Source organism: Moschus berezovskii, chromosome 4 (genome assembly GCF_049115385.1).
Source record: "Moschus berezovskii isolate FMDL1 chromosome 4, NW_MosBer_1.0, whole genome shotgun sequence".
Taxonomy (NCBI): Eukaryota; Metazoa; Chordata; class Mammalia; order Artiodactyla; family Moschidae; genus Moschus; species Moschus berezovskii.
The window spans coordinates 347,373-365,378 of record NC_142463.1 but is presented as its reverse complement, the minus strand read 5'-3'; the positions used below and the strand labels follow the sequence as shown (position 1 = coordinate 365,378).

The 18,006-nt window shown below is 57.0% G+C and overlaps 1 protein-coding gene across 6 annotated transcripts in view; it reads right to left on the bottom strand.

The window, feature by feature from the left end:
* THAP4 (THAP domain containing 4) overlaps nucleotides 1–18,006 on the bottom strand; it is a 34,827-nt gene that overhangs the window by 7,628 nt on the left and 9,193 nt on the right. For 3 of the 6 annotated variants that reach the window (XM_055403888.2, XM_055403890.2, XM_055403889.2), the window contains exons 3-5: nucleotides 7,494–7,653; nucleotides 6,280–6,389; nucleotides 5,531–5,634 (exon numbers count right to left, since the gene is read on the bottom strand). In XM_055403888.2, coding sequence (XP_055259863.1) covers nucleotides 5,531–5,634; nucleotides 6,280–6,389; nucleotides 7,494–7,653 — 374 coding nt within the window. Of the gene's footprint in view, nucleotides 1–5,530; nucleotides 5,635–6,279; nucleotides 6,390–7,493; nucleotides 7,654–9,635; nucleotides 9,717–10,164; nucleotides 10,319–13,755; nucleotides 13,882–18,006 lie in introns of those variants that run through there. The other 3 variants (XM_088835025.1, XM_088835026.1, XM_088835024.1) reach the window with 3 other exon arrangements.

The window sequence follows — 18,006 nt, the reverse complement described above, 5'->3', positions numbered from 1 at the left end:
ATCAAACCATTTCCACACAGAAAATCAACTGGACACAGAAGACAGTGTGCAGGAAACGAAGGACAAAAAGGCCGTAAGGCGTATTAGAAAAGCGTGGCACAAAGACAGAGGTTACCTCCCTCCGTTGTCAGTGGTCATTTTAAATGTAAATGGTTAAACTCTCCAATCAAAAGACAGAGAGTGAAAGAATGGACAAAAGCATGCTGTCTACAAGAGGCCAGCATTAGATCCAAAGACACCAAGGGGCTTACAGTGAAACGACGCAAACAGCATTTCAGCAAACAGCCACGTGAGGCAGCAAGAGCGGCTATGCCAGCATCAGACAGGACAGACGGACAGCCCACAGGGAGAGGGCTCGGACGGCGGGAAGACGCACGGAGCAGAGCGACAGCCACAGGGAGGGGCAGACGCGGGCGGCGGCACCACAGATAAGAATGGGCAGAGCCACGGAGAGCACGGGCCCCGGGCCGACAGCAGCCCCCGCCCACGAGGGCGCGCACCCAGGACACACCGCGGACGTGCAGCCCCCGCCCACGAGGGCGCGCACCCAGGACACACCGCGGACGTGCAGCCCCCGCCCACGAGGGCGCGCACCCAGGACACACCGCGGACGTGCAGCCCCCGCCCACGAGGGCGCGCACCCAGGACACACCGCGGACGTGCAGCCCCCCCGCCCACGAGGGCGCGAACCCAGGACACACCGCGGACGTGCAGCCCCCCCGCCCACGAGGGCGCGCACCCAGGACACACCTCGGACGTGCAGCCCCCGCCCACGAGGGCGCGCACCCAGGACACACCGCGGACGTGCAGCCCCCACCCACGAGGGCGCGCACCCAGGACACACCGCGGACGTGCAGCCCCCCCGCCCACGAGGGCGCGAACCCAGGACACACCGCGGACGTGCAGCCCCCACCCACGAGGGCGCGCACCCAGGACACACCGCGGACGTGCAGCCCCCACCCACGAGGGCGCGCACCCAGGACACACCTCGGACGTGCAGCCCCCGCGCGCACGTGGGCGTGCCTCCAGGACACACCGCGGGAAGCGGGAGCCAGGCAGCCGCTCAGTCGTGTCCGACTCTTGTGATGCCATGGGCTGCAGCCCGCCAGGCTCCTCCATCCACGGGATTCTCCAGGCAAGAAAGCCGGAGTGGGCAGCCATGCCCTTCTCCAGGGGATCTTCCCGACCCAGGGACTGAACCTGGGTCTCCTACATTGCAGTCAGATTCGTTACCATTTGAGCCACCAGGGAAGCTCCAGGACACACCACATGTTTAGCCAAAAATAAACCCTCAATACATTTAAAATGACAGACATCATACAAAGCATCTTCTCCAATACTATGGAATAAAATTAGAAATCAGTAAGAGGGAAAACTAGAAAAATAACAAATCTGTGGAAATTAAATAACACTCAAAAGAACCAGTGGATCAAAGAAGGGAAATCAGAACAAACTTGAGATGATTGAAAACACAACCACAACCTATCAACACTTAAGGGATGCAGCAAAAGCAGTGGCAAACGGGAAAGTTATATGGAAAATGCTCACATGTTTAAAACGAAGAAAGATCTCCAGTCAATAACCTCACTTTACAACATAAGGGACTAGAAAACTAAGAAAACACTAACACCCACAGCTAACGGAAGGAAGGAAATCACAAAGATGAGAGCAGAGGAAAGCAGAGAACAGAAGACCGAGTAAAAGTTGGTTCTCCAAGAAGATCAACAAAGCTGACACCTTTAGCTCGATGGACAAAGAAGAACAGACGAAAGACTCAAATGGCTAAACTCAAAGCTGACACTGGGAACTGCTGCTGAGTTTATGGAAACTGGGGCTATGAAAGAGCAGCAGAACGAACCAGACAAGCCGAACGCAATGCATGAATCCCTGCAAACACAAACCCACCAAGACCAAAGCAGGAAGACGGAGGATCGGTGCGCCAGACCTATGACTGGACGGAGGCTGAGCAGTAGCAAAGATCAGATGACAGGGGAGCCCCAGGTCTGACGGCCTCAGGGTGAAAGGGCAGTGACCTGGACCTGTAGAGGGCTGACACCGGGGTGTCCCTGGTGGTGCAGGGGCCTGGGCTCAGTCCCTGGTCAGGGAAGTGGACCCCGCACGCTCCAAGCGAGACCCAAGATCCCCCGTGCCACCACTGAGACGTGGCACAGTCAGAAAACAACCCGCCTTTCTCACACGCTTCAAAATATAAAGGGAGGGGCTCCTTTCTAACTCATTCTATGAGGCCAGAGCTGCCCTAATATCAAAGCCAGACACAGACAACAAGCAAACTACAAACCAACACCCCTGATGCACACCGAGACAAAAGTCCTCAACAAAATAAGCAAATCAAATTCAGCCGAGTAGTAAAAGGGTTACACACCACGACCAAGGGTGGTTTGCTCATGGGATGCAAGCAAAGATGCTTCCAAACGTGAAAATCAGTCAATACGATATGTCACATAGAGTGAAGGAGAAAAACCACATGATCATCTTAACTGATGCAGAAAAAGTATCTGACAAATCTGAATACCTTCATGATAAAAGGCTGCACACGGAAGGTCCACAGGGAACAATGTGCTCCCTGAAAAGGCTGACTGCTTTTCCCGGAGACCAGGAGCATGGCAAGGACGCCCACTGCCGCCTGCTCTACGCTGCTGCACAGCACTGGAGTCCAGCCAGAGCAACGAGCAAGAAACAAAAGTGGCCCAAACGGGAAAGGAAGAAGCAGAACTGTTTCTGCAGATGGTCCATACACAACATCCTACTAAAACTATTAGCACATGCAAAGCTATTAGGTCGCAAGTGAATTCAGCAAAGAGCAGGACACAGTCAACACACAAAACTCAGCTGCATTTCTGTAGGTTAGCAGTGAACAGCCCAAAAAGGAAATTAAGATGACAATTCTATTTCCAATAGCATAAAAGAACATTCAGGGATGAACCAAGGAGGTGAGAGACATGTGTAAGGAAACTACACAACATTCCAGAGAGAAATTACAGACACAAATAATTGGAAACACATTCTGTGTTCAGGAACTGGAAGACTTAATATCACTAATAATAAATACTACCCAAAGAGACCTACAGAGTCAACAAAATTCAAATCAAAATGCAAATGATTCTTTTGTAGAAACAGAAAGATCTTCCTAAAATTCATATGTAAATTCAAGTGACTCTCAATAGACAAAAATGATTCTGAAAAAGAAGAACAAAGCTGGAGGACACACACTTTCTGCTTCAGAACTTAACACTGAATGAAAGTACCTAAAACAGTGCCATACTGGCATAAAGACAGACGTACAGACCAAGGGAACAGTCTCGACGGCCCCCAGATAAACCCTCGCATACACTGTCAAGTGATTTTCAATCGGGCTGCCAAGACCATCCAATGCGGAAAGGACAGTCCTTTCAACAAACGGTGCTGGAAAACTGGATGTCCCCGTGCCAAAGAATGAAACCATACCCTTACCTAACGGTAATACAACAAACACCCTCAAAATAAACCACAGCCTTGAAAAGCTAAAACTGTAAAACTCTTAGGCGAAACCACAGGGCAGTTTAATGGCCTTGGATGTGGCACTGATTTCCTGGGTACCAATTTACAGCCAATGAAGAAAAAACAAACTGTCACTCATGAAAATTAATCAGTATCATCAGTTCAGTTCAGTCGCTCAGTCGTGTCCGACTCTCTGCGACCCCATGAATCACAGCATGCCAGGCCTCCCTGTCCATCACCAACTCCTGGAGTTCACTCAAACTCATGTCCATCAGGCAGATGCAAATCAAAACTCCAACAAGATGCCCCCTCGCACCCATCAGGAAGGTCAATACCAAAAAACTAGAAAACAGCCAATGTTGATGAGGATGTAGAGAAACTGGAACCCCGTGCCGTGCTGATGTGGAGTGTAGAATGGTGCAGGCAAAGTGGGAAAGTGCACAGCGGGTCCTCAAAGCATCACAGACAGACAGACAGACAGCCACATGGCTGCACAATGCCACTCCCAGGCACACCCCCCCAGAGAACCAGTGAGCAGGGCCTCACGGAGATATGCACATCAGCAGCGCAGCGTCCAGGCAGAGAGTCACACACATGGCGAGGGTTCTCAGTAAAGCGGCCTACATGCTTTAACGAGATAAGGCTAATCTCTTAAAAAATGGTGCTGGAACAACTGGGAAAAAAATGAAAGCATCTTGACCGCTACCTCTTACAACACAAAAACATAAACTCTCAAATCAAAACCTTAAGGTAGGAGGGAACACTGTAAAAATTCTTAAAGAAAACACTGGTGCAGGCCTGTGCCCGTGCTAGGCACAAACGGTAAGATGCCACAGGAAACAGTACCTGGGAGAGGAATGCCTGGGCACAAAGCGCCGTCGAAAGCGGCACATTTAGAGAAGGGGCAACAAGCCTAAGTCAGCAACAGTCTTAACACACCTGCCTGATGAAGGACCTGTGTCCAGAACGTACAGCAACTCTTACACCTCAAAGACAAGGCAAACAATCCGCTGGAGAAAAGAGAAAGGATCTGAATGCTCACGTCAGGAAACAAAAAATTCAAGTGGCAAATGCGCCTGAGGACTGAATGAGCCACACTCAGTCACCAGGAAGTGTAATTACCACCACAAGGGGACGGAAGGCCACTTGGCAGCCAGCAGCACAGCCCCCGCTTGCGGCCCGCCCGAGCGGGGGCAGCGGCCTCTGCGCGCAGCCGGCGGGGGCGCCTGTGGCGACGAGCTACAGGGCACTCAGGGTTCACCCCGGGACCGCGGAGGCCTCTGTGACGGATGTAGGGTCTACGGAACATACGCAACAAGGTCCGAACCCCCTCTTGGCGTCCCCGAGCGGGCGTGCTCAGCCCCCGGGGGTGTCTCTGGTGCCCACCACGTAACCACAGCTCTGAGAGAGACGAGCGGTCCACATGCGAAAAAGAGCGATAAAAGCACCAGAAAACAGAAGGGAAATTTTTATCACTTTGGAGCAGAAAACACCTTCCTCAGCAAGAACCCAAACTCAGACAGTGTTAGGGAAAGACCCTGAGGGGCCACTGCAGAGAAAGGCAGGCGTGCAGCCCGCGCGCAGGACACAGCAAACGTCGGGCTGACGCGAGACCCACACCATAAACGACAGAGCAGCGTCCATGGGGCGTGAAAGCCCACCGTGAACCGGCACGAGACGGACCGCGCGGAGGAGGCGGCGACGACTGAGCACCAACCAAGCACCAGAATGAGCACGAGCGGGAGGCCGCCCGCTGAGTCACGGCTCACAGCAGAGACGGGCCGCTGCCCAGGATGCATCCCAGGACACAGACCAGAAACCCTGACAACACGTCGCGCCGGCTGAGGAGCAGGAAACCAGGTCCCCAGCAACGCTGGTGGGCACGGAACTGTTCAAGACACCTGACCGCACACAGCAGGGGTGGGGTGGTCACATCGCAGTGTGCTGAGCACGAGACGGGTGCCTGGAGACGGCCCAGCCCCGGGGATGGGGGAGGCCAGTTCCAGTTGGAGCCACGGACCCAACGGCTCACCTGCTCCACGTGGGGCTCCTTGGCAAAGGAGATCCTGGCGATGGAGTGGGACGCGATGCACAGCTCCTGCCCATTGACCTCGCCTTCCTCCACCTCCACGATGCCTGCAAGGGAACACGTCAGCCCTGCGGCCCGCACCCTCCACCCGCCTCTGCGGCCCAGGGCTCAGCCCATCTGAACGCCACAGCCGCTGAGGCAGCCACGGCCCTTTGCCTGCGAGGACCCCCAGGCGTCACAGGGAAGACACCGCTCCCCTCACCACCGCGGCTGGTGGCCTCTGGGGTGACCCTGACTTCCCGCTCCCAGAAGATCTGACAGGAGGGACGTGCGGCCAGAGGAGGGACCCCCCGGCTGCCCCCCCACACTTTCTGGGCCGCCAACACCCGGGCAGTGTGGCTGGCCCTGCTGGTCCACCAGCTTCAGGAAGCAAGCACTCATGTGAGCCAGCGAGTGAGGTGAGGGTGACGCAGGCAGGTTCTGAGCGCACGGACCTGGTGAACGACTTCAGGGTGAGCTCCCCCGGGGGCAAAGCCGACTTTCAGACAGGGCTTTCACTCCCCGTCAAGTCCCCCCGGAGGCCCGCCTGCACGGGAAACGGACTTGCACAACATGAGCGGGAGTGCTGAGACAGGAACCAGCCTGTTCCTGCAGAGGGGCTCCCACAGCACCCCCGGCCTCCGCCCCACCCTGAAGGCGTCCACAGGGCCCCCGGCAGGGCGCGAGTGGAGGCAGCCCGGGGAGGAATGTACCTGTGTTCTGGGCGCTGACGAAGGCCACCTTGTTGGTGTCGGGCTCCAGGCGGATGAAGCCGCACTCCCTGTGCATGGGCTTGTGCGTGTCCGGGTGGAAGGCGCTGAACCTGGACCGGAATCGGCAGGTGGAGCCCCAGGTGCCCGGTGCCAGCAGAGCACGCACAGACGTGGTGGCCCAGCCTCCCCAGCCAGTGACCGTGCAGCGCCGCACGCAGCAGGCACGTCAAGGACAGGGGGAGCTCGAGGACGGCCCCGCCAGCCCGGTCTCTCCCGCTGCGGGCTGCCCGGGTCCCTGCCCTCCTGCAGGGTGTGCCTCCCCGAGGCCCGTCAGCACCTCCCACCCTCCTCAGTCTAAGCCGCACCAACACTGTCAAGTCCATCCCTCCAACACCGCCTTCCTGCCTCTGAGCTAGGGTCCCGCTCAGGGGCGCACCGGTCCACAGTGAGAAACGGGGCGCAGTCTGCGTCTCATCACCCCGCTGCCGCTGCAGGCCCACGGCAGGAACGCAGCGCTGAGCCTCGGCCTGAGCGCTGGCTCACGACTCACAGCCCGCGGGCTCAGCAGCGCCGGGTGGGAACCTACAGCTAACAGCGTGTGGCAGGCCGGGGCCCGGCTCACACCCCCTCCTGCGAGCATAACCCTCATGAGAAATACACCTCCTGCCTGCACGCACAGGATCACACTGGCCAAAACACCCGTTTTCTACTCCCTTCACGCTCCCGTAAGGAGGTCACTGAGTGACCAGCATCAAGAGGGAACTAACGAACACTATCCTAGGAGCCCCTGAAGGGCTGTGACTCATGGTTCTGCCTCACGCGACCCAGCATGTCCACACTTTGGTTCATATGCTGGCTATTCTTTCTTCTCACCCTTGCAGTCAAGAATAAAATGAAAAGGTATGAGACAGCACAGTCTCAGCTACCCCCACCCCGCACCCCCTACCCAGGCACCCTGCTCTGAGCTCCCCCCACAGCCCGAGAGCGGCAGGAGGCCCGGTCAGACTGAGAACCGTGATCCCCAGCCTCTCTGAGACCCCAGCTGGCTCAGGGCAGGACCACAGGAAAGCCAGGCCCAATCTCTAGTCCTGGGGTGGCTGATTTCCACAGGGCACCGTGCGTGCTTCCCGTCTGCATTAACAAGCTAAGACTGTGCTCAGTGTCTCCGGTCCCCGGGGTGGACACTCATCCTGCGGAGCGGGGCGGGCACTCACGAGAAGTTGAGCACGGGCTGGCCCACGTGCGAGATGTGCGCCTCCTCCAGGTACCGGAAGGGCTGCAGCGTCGGGAAGGTCCCGGCTCCCGGCGGCTCTGACAGCCAGGTGCCCAGCATCCAGGACAGCGGCTCTACCACGGGGCTCATCCTGGGGGGTTCTGTAGACAGAGAGGGGTGTCAGCAGCTGCTGCCGGCTGTCCTGGGCAGCTTGGCGTGGATTGCACACCGTGTACCTGCAGGCCCCAGTCATCACAGCTCGACCTGCAGGGCCTGACCTCGCCAGCGGCCAAGATGAGCCTCAACCTCCTCTCTCGGTGGGGAGAACAAGGCTGTGCCGTCGGCAGACCCCATCCTGTTGGACCAGCTCCAGAGCCCACAGCTCCTGGGACACAGAGGATGGCCTGGTGGCGGGGGGAGGCCAGGGGCCCAGGGCCTCAGAGGAGGCTGGAAATGCAGCATCGCCAGCCCCTGGGCTGGTCAATATGCCCCCGCATGGCAGCCCAGCGCTGCGGATGAAGGCGGGGGAGACCGTGGCCAGCGCTACAGGGGTCTCTGGGCTGGGATGCACCCTGCCCACCAGGCGGGGCCCACGGGGGTGGCACCGGGCGGAGACTGCCACCGGTGGGCACCAAAATGCCCTGCTACTGAGGCTGAGGGCGACAGCCAGCCTCGAAGGCAGGAGGCAGGTGGGCAGCGGGACCGCAGATGAGGGTGGGTGCACAGACCACTATGCCGGGCGCCCGGGCCCCACACCCCCGCCCAACTCGGCCCCGCAGTCAGGAGGAAGGTGCTGCTGAGCGGCTTTCCAGAAACTGACTCACGGGGTCCTCCGGCCCGTGGGACTCCCTGAGACCACAGGAAGGTGGGGCAGGGCCCGCACGGGCCACCAGGCATGGGGACAGGAGGTCTGACTCCCAGTACACCAGCTTCCCACACCCGGTCACGCTCAGGCAGACAGCGCACCCACCCTGGGGAGGGGAGGAGTAGGGAGGGGAGGCGGGCCTCACCGAGCCTGTTCAGGAGCCACACTTTTCTACTGCAGCACATCGCCTGTGGGATCTTAGCCCCCCATCAGGGGTCGAACCTGGGCCCCAGCAGTGGGAGCATGGAGGCCTAGCCACTGGACCCCAGGGAGTCCCCAGGCTATGCTGCTGAATGGCCGCTTCTGTTGACAAGCCCCAGACGCCAGCACAAAGGAACCTGCCTCTCATGAGGGCTGAGTATGCTTCCACGAGGATGCGTATGCTTCCGGAAGCACCTCAGCTCCTAAGATCACAGGCCTGTGACTGCTGCAGGAACGCGGAATGGGAGAATGACCGGGGGAAGCTCAACGGGCTCTGGCGGTAGAGAAGCGACTCCCTCAACTGAGAACGCTGGGGACGGAGCGCAGGGAGGCTGGGCTCGAGGTGGATGACGGGGTGTGCCCCTCCGACTTGATATCCCCAAGGCAGCGACAGGTGGCCTGAGCGGTGGAGGGCGCACATTCCTTCCTCCTCCGGCCTGGCCATCTCTCCCAGGACTCCTTTCCAAATCGCCCATGGAAAGTAAGAACTGAGGATGGTGACCCTGGTGCTGACTGACAATGCTCTCACATTTAGACAGCAAGAAAAACCAAAATCAGGACTTCAGTCACAACCTCTGGTGGAAGTAAAGACCAGGAGCTTCGGACTCGGTGGTCTCGGGGCCAGCAGACCCTGCTGCTCTGATTCCTGGCAACATGTGGCTCTGTTCGCTCCTCTGGGTGCGCGGCTGACGCTCGTCTACGGAGGGGAGCCCAGAAGCAAGCTGACGGGAGATGCATGCCAGGAGCACACGCAGGAGTGGGCACACGGGCTGGTGGCTCAGGGACAGAGGTGCAACATGAGCCACTGGCCGGCAGGCTGGCGGGGACAGGCAGCCGGCGTGGCTGGGAAAGGCTGGCCAGGAGAGCCGTCCAAGCCCCCGGAAGGGCCCTGGCCTCCCATCTGAGCACAGCCCTGAGGCCCCCAGCTGCAGGAAGCAGCTGAAGGAGGACGCGGCCTCGCAGCAGCGACAGAAACAGTATAAAAGGCAGGAAACCAAGGCCGGCAGCCCTCCTGCCCTGGAACCCACCCCAGAGAGATGGAAACGCGGCCCCCCAAGGCCTGAACACACCTCTTACCTGGAATACCCCGAATGCCCTCCCGTGTCGGGAGGCCAACAGAACACGCAGACACGGCATGACTCGGCCTCAGAGAGAAGGGAAGTGCTGGCAAGAAGCTCCACGAGGACGGCCTGGGCGGGGCCAGCATGGCCCAGCTGCAAGGCATGCCTGACAGCCAGCGCGGAGCAGGCAGGCCAGACAGCCAGCGCGGAGAAGGCAGACCGGCGGGCCGCATGGGGCAGCTCCCCGGAGGCGGGCAGGGCACGCAGGTCCCCACAGCCTTCCTCCCCCGACACCCAACACCGAGCTCCTGAAACACAGCTGCTCCCGAGACACATTCCCAGAGCAAGACCCCCCCGTGGGATTTCAAAACCTCACTCTAAAATACAGAAATTCATCCACCCCAGCAATCTTGATGTGCTGGTGGCTACACGTTCAAACAATGTTTCATACAATATTGAGTTAAACAGTTTATCAAAGCTAACTTCACTAGTTTCCCTTTACCTTTTTGACACATTTAGAAAATTTAAATTAGGTGAGAACTCACACCATGTTCCCATTGATAGCACTGGAAAGGAGCGTTCAACACTCAGGGGACGCTGTCCCGGGAATTCTGCCGAGAGGTCACCACAAGTCTTCACTGGAAGACGTGAGGTGCTGGCAGAGCAGCTGCAGGAAGCCCCGCGCATGTCCCAGGAGACGGGTGTGGGCACCGGGCTCGGCACGTGTGGGAGGAGCGTCTGCCAGGAAGCAGGGCGGGCCCGCCGGTCCCAAGCAGGCCATGGCCTCCAGGCTGCCTGACCGGGAGCAGATCACGCAGGGGAGCAGGTGCGCCACGAGATGGGGAGACAGAGTTGACGCCACAAGCCTGGGGCCACTGTCAGAAGAAACACTGTGCAGACGGAACCTCAGAGCGAGACCCCCAATGCCTGAAGTACACAAGAGATGCAGCTGAAGTAATTTGGAAAGGCATCTGAAGGTGGGGCCAAGGCAGGCAGCCAGAATCAGGCCTCAGGACCCAACAACAGGCAGAAGGCAGGCCAAGCCCAGCGCACTCAAGCGGACGCGGAGCGGCCCTGCAGCGTGTGAGGGCACGGTCGCCGTGGTGGCGTCTGTGGACGCTCAGGCCCCAGACGCAGCAGAAGCATTTATAAAGCAGAAACTACTGAAGACACTCAGAGGGCGACAGAAAGAAACTAAAGCAAATCTCTATACGTGTCTCTCCATGTGCAAGCGAACAATACGCAAATGATGAAACAGAAGTAACTACATAAAGAATATAACGAACGAGGTGGCTGTGACGGACACACTGAACCTGGCAGCTCGAGACAAGAGAGTACTCCTTCAAGTTCCTCTGAGAGGCCCATTAAGACCGACTTTTAACTGGTCAGAGAGCACTTGTAACTTCCAAAAACTAAAGAGTTCTCTTCCCCGTCCAATCACAATGCAACGAGACTAGAAATTAAAATGGTACAGACATTCTTTAAAACAAGTCACGAAAGAAACACCTGACAGAGACGTAAGGGTTCCACGCCTCCACTGGTTGGAACCGTCCAGAACAGGCACGTGGATCCGGCAGGGGAGCTGCAGGCACAAGGTGCTGGCTTGCCCGCACACTGCTCTGTCTTATCCCTGTAAGCGCTGCGGGCAAACTGTTTGCAGCGAGACATCCGTGAAGCAGACGAGCCTCAGGAGAGCAGACGCCTTCTCCCTGGCCCTCTGTGTCACAGCAGCACAGGGCCGCCCCGGGGCCCTGCCGGGACCCTGCCCTGCAGGCAGAGCTGGTGCTTTAAGAACACAGAAACGCTGACTTGGGGGGTAACACACCCTGACTCCTAAAGACATGCTCACGCTAAAACCACAAGAGCAGGCTGCGGCACCTCACGTTCCCTCACCCCAGCTGAGCCATCACGAGCAGCATGGCCTTGGTCCGTGACACAGGGTGTGGGGGACCCTCCTCTGCCTCCCACCCCCTCCCTCTGCCAGCCTGAGCCTGAGGCAGCTGGCACCAGAGACCCCTGTACCCTGAACCAACGGCTCTCAGAGAGTCGAGGGAAGCTGCAGCTGCAGCAGCCTCGGCTGGGTTTCCAAGCGAGCAGGCTTCACTGTTATTGGAGACGCACAGGGAGCTGCTCCAGACATGGAGATGCTGCCTGCCCAAAGCAGGACAGGCCGGCAGCCCCTCGTCACTGTGAGCCCACCTGCCTGCCAAGTGCAACAGCAACAAGCCATGAGACCTGCTGGGGCACGTGTAAGAACACAGCTGAGGCAGGTCTGCTGGTGAGGTCAGCCTGCTCAGATGCTCCGCTGCCCCGGGGGCCAAGGGACTCACTGGAACTCCAGCACCTGGATGGTGGAGCAAAGGCAGATCAAAGATGCCCCTGAGAGGTCCCCACTGCAGCCTCCTTTGCTTGGAGGCAAGAGATGTTTTCATAAGCAACTCCAGCAGAGTGCAGGGTCTGTCCTGGGACAGAGGTAAGCCGGGAGGAGCCAGGAGGAGAGGGGCCCGCGGCGCGCCCCCTGAAGACAGGTCTCCCACAGACAGGGTTGGGGAGGTGGGGCAGCTTCAGGATGGCTCGGCGCATCCCGTTTATCGGGCAGTTTATCTCTGCTATTATTATGTCAGCTCCACCTCAGTCCCCAGGCATTAGATCCGAGAGGCTGGGGACTCCTGCTCTAAAGACACAGGATCCCAGCTGCTCCCGAACGGGGAGGTTAGACATGGGGGTGGCTGGTCCGCAAGGGGAGGGCCCAGCTGGTCCTGGGAGAGTTGGGCTGGGGGGCCTGGGGCCAGCCCCGACTGTGCCGTTTACACCACAGGCTCGTGGGACAAGGTGACGGGTGGCTGGAGATCCACTAACACCAGTCCTGCTCCCTCCGTCATCTTGCTCCGTGACCTCGGCCCTGGGCTGGGTCTACACAAAGGCCACCCACCTGGCGCAGGGTTTGGTGGGGCTCAGGCAGGGAAGGAGCTGGGCGTCCAAACCACAGCCAGGGCGAGAGGAGGGACTGACCAGCTCTGGGGGTGGGGGTCAGGGAGGTGGAGGCAGGAGCCCGAAGAGTCGCCAAAGCAGAGCACGGGAAGTGAGGCTGCAGACGGTGCAAGCTGGAGAGGTGGTGTTGAGGCCGGCGCGGCCACAGGAGCCACGGTGGACACAGCCCCCAGGACAGGCCAGAAGCACCAGAGCAGGGGCTCGGCCACTCACCGGCCCCTGGACGGAGGGTGGGGCGCTTTGGGAAGAGTGGCCTCGGGGACTGCTGAGGGTGGCAGCCCAGCCTCCAAGAGAATCGACCGCGTTTGCTGTGCATGGCCCGGCAGGCAGGAGCGCACAAGAGGCTGCAGGACCCCCGCCCACGGAGCGGCCGCGGAGCAGAGCGCCACCCTGCGCGCGGTGGAAACGGAGGCGCGTGCCTTCTGGGCGGAGCGCGAGGAGACGGGGCTAAGCCGGCGCTTCTTGCAGGGCCGGAAGGAGCCGTGTGCGGTGGGAGCGGAAAGGCAGCAGCGCGCTGCCAGCAGTCAGGAGACTCTTGGTGCCATCCGAGCGCATGCTTACAACCACAGGCTCCCACGTCCGGCTCTGCTCCAAGAGACACTTCAGACCCAGTCCTCTCAGCTTGCCACCATGGGCTCTTAACTGCAATGAACTTAATGTGGGCAAGAACAACTCCGGGGCCGGGCAGGTCCCGCGGGCTGGCCACCCGCTCTGCCCTCGCTGGAACCGCGGTCAGCCCCTGGCCACAGTCCCATTCTGTATTTTCACTGGAGTGTTGCAAGGCAGAAAGACCAACACTAGGCTTCTAAAACCCGAATGTCATGTGGCACGAGCCCACACGTATGCCAGCGCCATCCAATGACACCCTGAAGATCTGTGTACTCTATGTAAGTTACACTTCACTAGAGAAACGAAAATAAAACAAATTTAAAAGTCAAACAAAGGAAAAAGATGATAAATAGGGATCTGGCCTACTTGCCATTTTCAACCTCTTCAAGTAAATCAGACAGGTCTTTCTATGCGGTTTCCCTGGTTTCACTTTTCTTTTATTAAGATCTCCACCAATATGCAAAAACAAAAATTTAAATTTTCTCCAAAAATTTAAATCTTCATTTTTGGACCTAGGACAGTTAAAGCAGGCTTACCCATCCCTAAGTTTTCTACACTCCAGACACCGCCAAGGTTCTTCAAGGTTGTTTTCTGCCAACACACGGGAAATGTCTGCACCTGGCTGCTAACAGCTCACAGGAAGTGACTGCCAAGCCTGCAGGATGCATTCTGGGAACTGTAGTTCCACAACACAAGGGCCTCCTCAGGACAAAGCGGAACAAAGGGAGCCCCAAGACGCCCAAACCTCAGAGCTGGGAGGAGCTGAGGGGGCTGAGGCGAATTCATGAGAGTCAGCCAGGCCAGAGGGGCCAACCACCTGGGCAGACTGAGGAGTGGACCTGCCCCTCTGACTGGTGACGCTGGCCAGCGGGGACGGACCTGTGCAGCAAGGCTGGCTCGTGTGGCCAGCGTGCAGGAAAGTGGTTTCTGAAACACACACTCTGGAAACTCCTGCCACGCTGCCTTCTGTGTCTCCTGGCACATGTGTCAGCAGAGGCCACGGCCCCCAGGGCAGGAAACAAGCAAACCCGTCCACTGGGACCTAGGGACAGACGCTGTTGAGGTACTGCCCACCCCACTATCGCCTTGCAAGACACCAGCGTTCTCTGCCAGGGCACAGGCAGGGTGGAGAGCCTCGGCGGCCTGGCAGCACTGGCTGTGCCAGGCGGAGGGCCCCATGCAGCATGGGTGTTCTGGCTGGCTCCCCCTGGACAGGCACCCAGGGGAGGCCGCTGCTTTGGAATGAGGGTGAGGCCCTCGCTTCATCACCCAAGAGATGAAAGGCCCTCATGCACACCCGGGAACACAGGATATGTCAGAAAACAGAGTAGATCTTCCATAAAATACAGAAGACATAATAAAAAGGGACCAAATTATTATTACTTGCAGACAAACGTTATCATTGGTTATCTAGTTAATCCAAGTCTCAACTGAGAAACTATTAGCACTCATAGGAGACTCTAACAAAGAGCTTAGAAGTCACAGTTCCTGTCTCTGCAAGAAACACACGGCACTGACAATCAGTGACTTTCCTTGGATTCATCAGAGAAACCTGGTCAGATGTCTCCCCCAGACCTGGAGAAACCTGTGGACAGGACCACTGATGTCCGCTCATGGAGACGGCAGGCCAGCGGGAGCCCCGGAGACAGCTTGCACAGGACTCCAGACCAAGTGCACACGGCTGTGAGTGAGCAGCTCCCAGGGCTGCAGTCCCGGGCCCCACAGTGTCCTGGGGCTCATTTCCAGGAACCGCCGGGTACTCACCAGAGAAAGAAAAGAAAAGAAATCACCGGAGTCCCTGGCCACAAGCCCTGAGTGTTCTCCAAAACAGAGGCCGGTGCTGTGGTGAGACGACCTCCCCATTTCAAGGGGTGGGGAGGCCCTTCCCCACCCTGGCCCCTGGCCTTCTGGTCTCACCCAAGGAGGGGAAAGGAGGGGAAGAAATTTTTGTGAAGGTCACAACCCGGGAACACCAGCCAGAGAGAGGCTGAAATGTAATCAGAGACTATAAAATGCTTCCCCTCCCCCAGACCACTCCTCAGGGCTCTAGCATAATAACAGGATTACAGGGGAACGTGCCCCAAGGTAGACTCTATGAAAAGAGTCTCCAGAGAAACCCAGACTCAAGGAGGAGGCAACAAAAAGGAGAAGAGAAGAGCCTGAAGCAGTGACACAGGCAGCTTCAGGAGGTGACCGAGCCCTAGTCAGGCTACCACCACGCTCCGGCCAAGCGCCTGCCTCCCTCAAGTTTCATGCTGACGCCATGTCCACCTTTCTACAAAAACTACAGGGCAGGCTAAAAGGCAAGAAACAACAGTCTGAAGAGACAGAGCAGAAATTGCAATTCTCCGACTTGGATCTGAAGTAACAGTGATTAACATGGTAAGGATTCTAATGGGAAAAGCAGATAAAGTGTAAGAACAGACACGTAGGAAGAGGGAGGAAACAAGGACAGAGAATGAAAAACACTGGAGGCACAGCTGAGGAAGGAGGGACTCGAGGATCTGTCCACAAGAACGTCCCCTACCGAAATGCAGAAAGGGAAAAGGCAACAGAGCGTCAGGGAAGCCTGGGACAATAAAAAGTGATACATACACATGATGAGAACACAGGAGAAGTGAGAAAGAACAGAAAGAAATATGTGAAGGAACAAAGAGTTTTTCAAAGTTAACAATAAACACCAACCTGCAGACCCAGGAAACTCAGAACACCAAGGACAACAAATACCAAAATACCTGCAGAGTCAGAGACAGGGAGAGGCCAGAGGGCGAAGACACCTCATCTCCAAGCAAAAACCGTGAGAGCGACAACGGACCTCTCCTCAGAAGACATGCGAGCAGGACAAGGGCAGAGTCCTACCTTCAGTGAACCAATCCCTCAAAAGGAAAGAGGAAATAAAGACTTTTCAAACAAAAACTGAGGAAAATTTACTGCCAGCAGACATGCCCTGCATGAAATGTTAAAAGTTCTGCAGAGAGAAGGAAAATAATACAGGTCAGAAAGTCTCCACCTAAATAGAGAAAGGAGCACTGGAGAAGGAGCCCACGCAGGTAGCAATAGCGTGCTTCTTTCTTAACCGGCACCGCAGACACACGGCTGCTCACGTCTGTGGCAGGAACGGGCTGAGCACAGCACTCAGAGCAACAGAGGGAAGCAAGCTCCTGAAGGATAAGAGGCAGGGGCTGGGGCCCACTGCTGAGGCGCCCGCACGACCACGCAGCAGCACAGCTGTTGGAAGCGGACACAGCTTACTGTCAGCGGGCAGTGTGAACATGCGGAGGACCACTGAAAAGAAGCATAATGACATGCCAAGAGAGAGAAAGTGAAATCAAGCTAAATGCGCAAATGAAGCCAAAGGAGGCTGAAAAGGACGAACAAAACAAAAGAAGCCAACAGCAAGCAGTTACAAACACAACAGACGTACATTCAGGGAAAGCAATGACCAGTTTACATTTGAGTGGCCCAAGACCAGCCACCAAAAGATGGAGACCATTACAGGAGACTGAAAACAATGACCCACTGCATGCTGTCTGTGAGACCCACCTTATATACAGGGACAGATTACAAGTAAAGGGAAACAGAAAGATATATCATGCTAGCAAGGATTAAAGACAGCTGGAACAGCTGGAAAGCAGACATTGGGACAAGGAAAATCAGTGGGGACACAGAACAGCATTATTACATAATAAACTAGGGGTCAGTTCTCCAAGAAGATGTAATAATCCTCAGTGCTTACATACCTAACACAGCATGAAAACACAACACAAAGATGAACAGAACTGCAAGGAGAAATGTACAAAGCCACGGCTGCAGTGGGAGACCTCAACACACTGCAAGGAGCGGGCAGACCCGGCAGGCAGCCAGCCAGCAGGGCTCACGGAGTTCTCCAATCGTGGCCCACTATTCCGGCTAATGTTAGGTGTCAGCTTGGCTGGGCTATGAGGCTGCTGAGCCAGCTGGCAGGACGTTGTTTCAGCGGGTGTCTGTGAGGTGCTTCCAGGAGCGGTCAGTGTCTGAACTGGGGTGCTGTAAGGCTGCAGCCCTCGCACGTGGCGGGGGGGCACTAAGGGCCTCTGCTGCTGCTGCTGCTAAGTCGCTTCAGTCATGTCCAACTCTGTATGACCCCATAGACGGCAGCCCACCAGGCTCCGCCGTCCCTGGGATTCTCCAGGCAAGAACACTAGAGTGGGTTGCCATTTCCTCTCCAATGCATGAAAGTGACAAGTCAAAGTGAAATCGCTCAGTCATATCTGACTCCCAGCGACCCCATGGACTGCAGCCTACCAGGCTCCTCCGTCCATGGGAGTTTCCAGGCAAGAGTACTGGAGTGGGGTGCCATTGCCTTCTCCAACTAAGGGCCTCAGCAGAGCAGAAAGGTGGAGGAGGGCAGGCTCTGCTTGCACTGGGGCCTCCAGATGGACCAGGACTTCCCCACCCCCTCCCAGGCCTTGGAGCAAGGACCGAATCACTCCACAGCTTTCTGGGTTCTCCAGCTTGCCATCCATAATTGTGGGAGCCAAGTCCTGTAATAAATTCCCGTATACTCACACACATCCTACTGGTTCTGTTTCTCAAAAGAACCCTGACTAACCGCTACTTCAGTCGACATCAGTAGAACATACATTATGCTCAAGCTCAGGCTCACAAGAAACATTCAGCACGACAGGCCGCATGCTAGGGCCGCAGAACACACCAAACACAGAACACAACTCATACAAAGGACGCTCTCAGACCACAGTGGAACCAAACTAGAAATCAGAAACAGCAAGAGAGCTGAAACACCACCA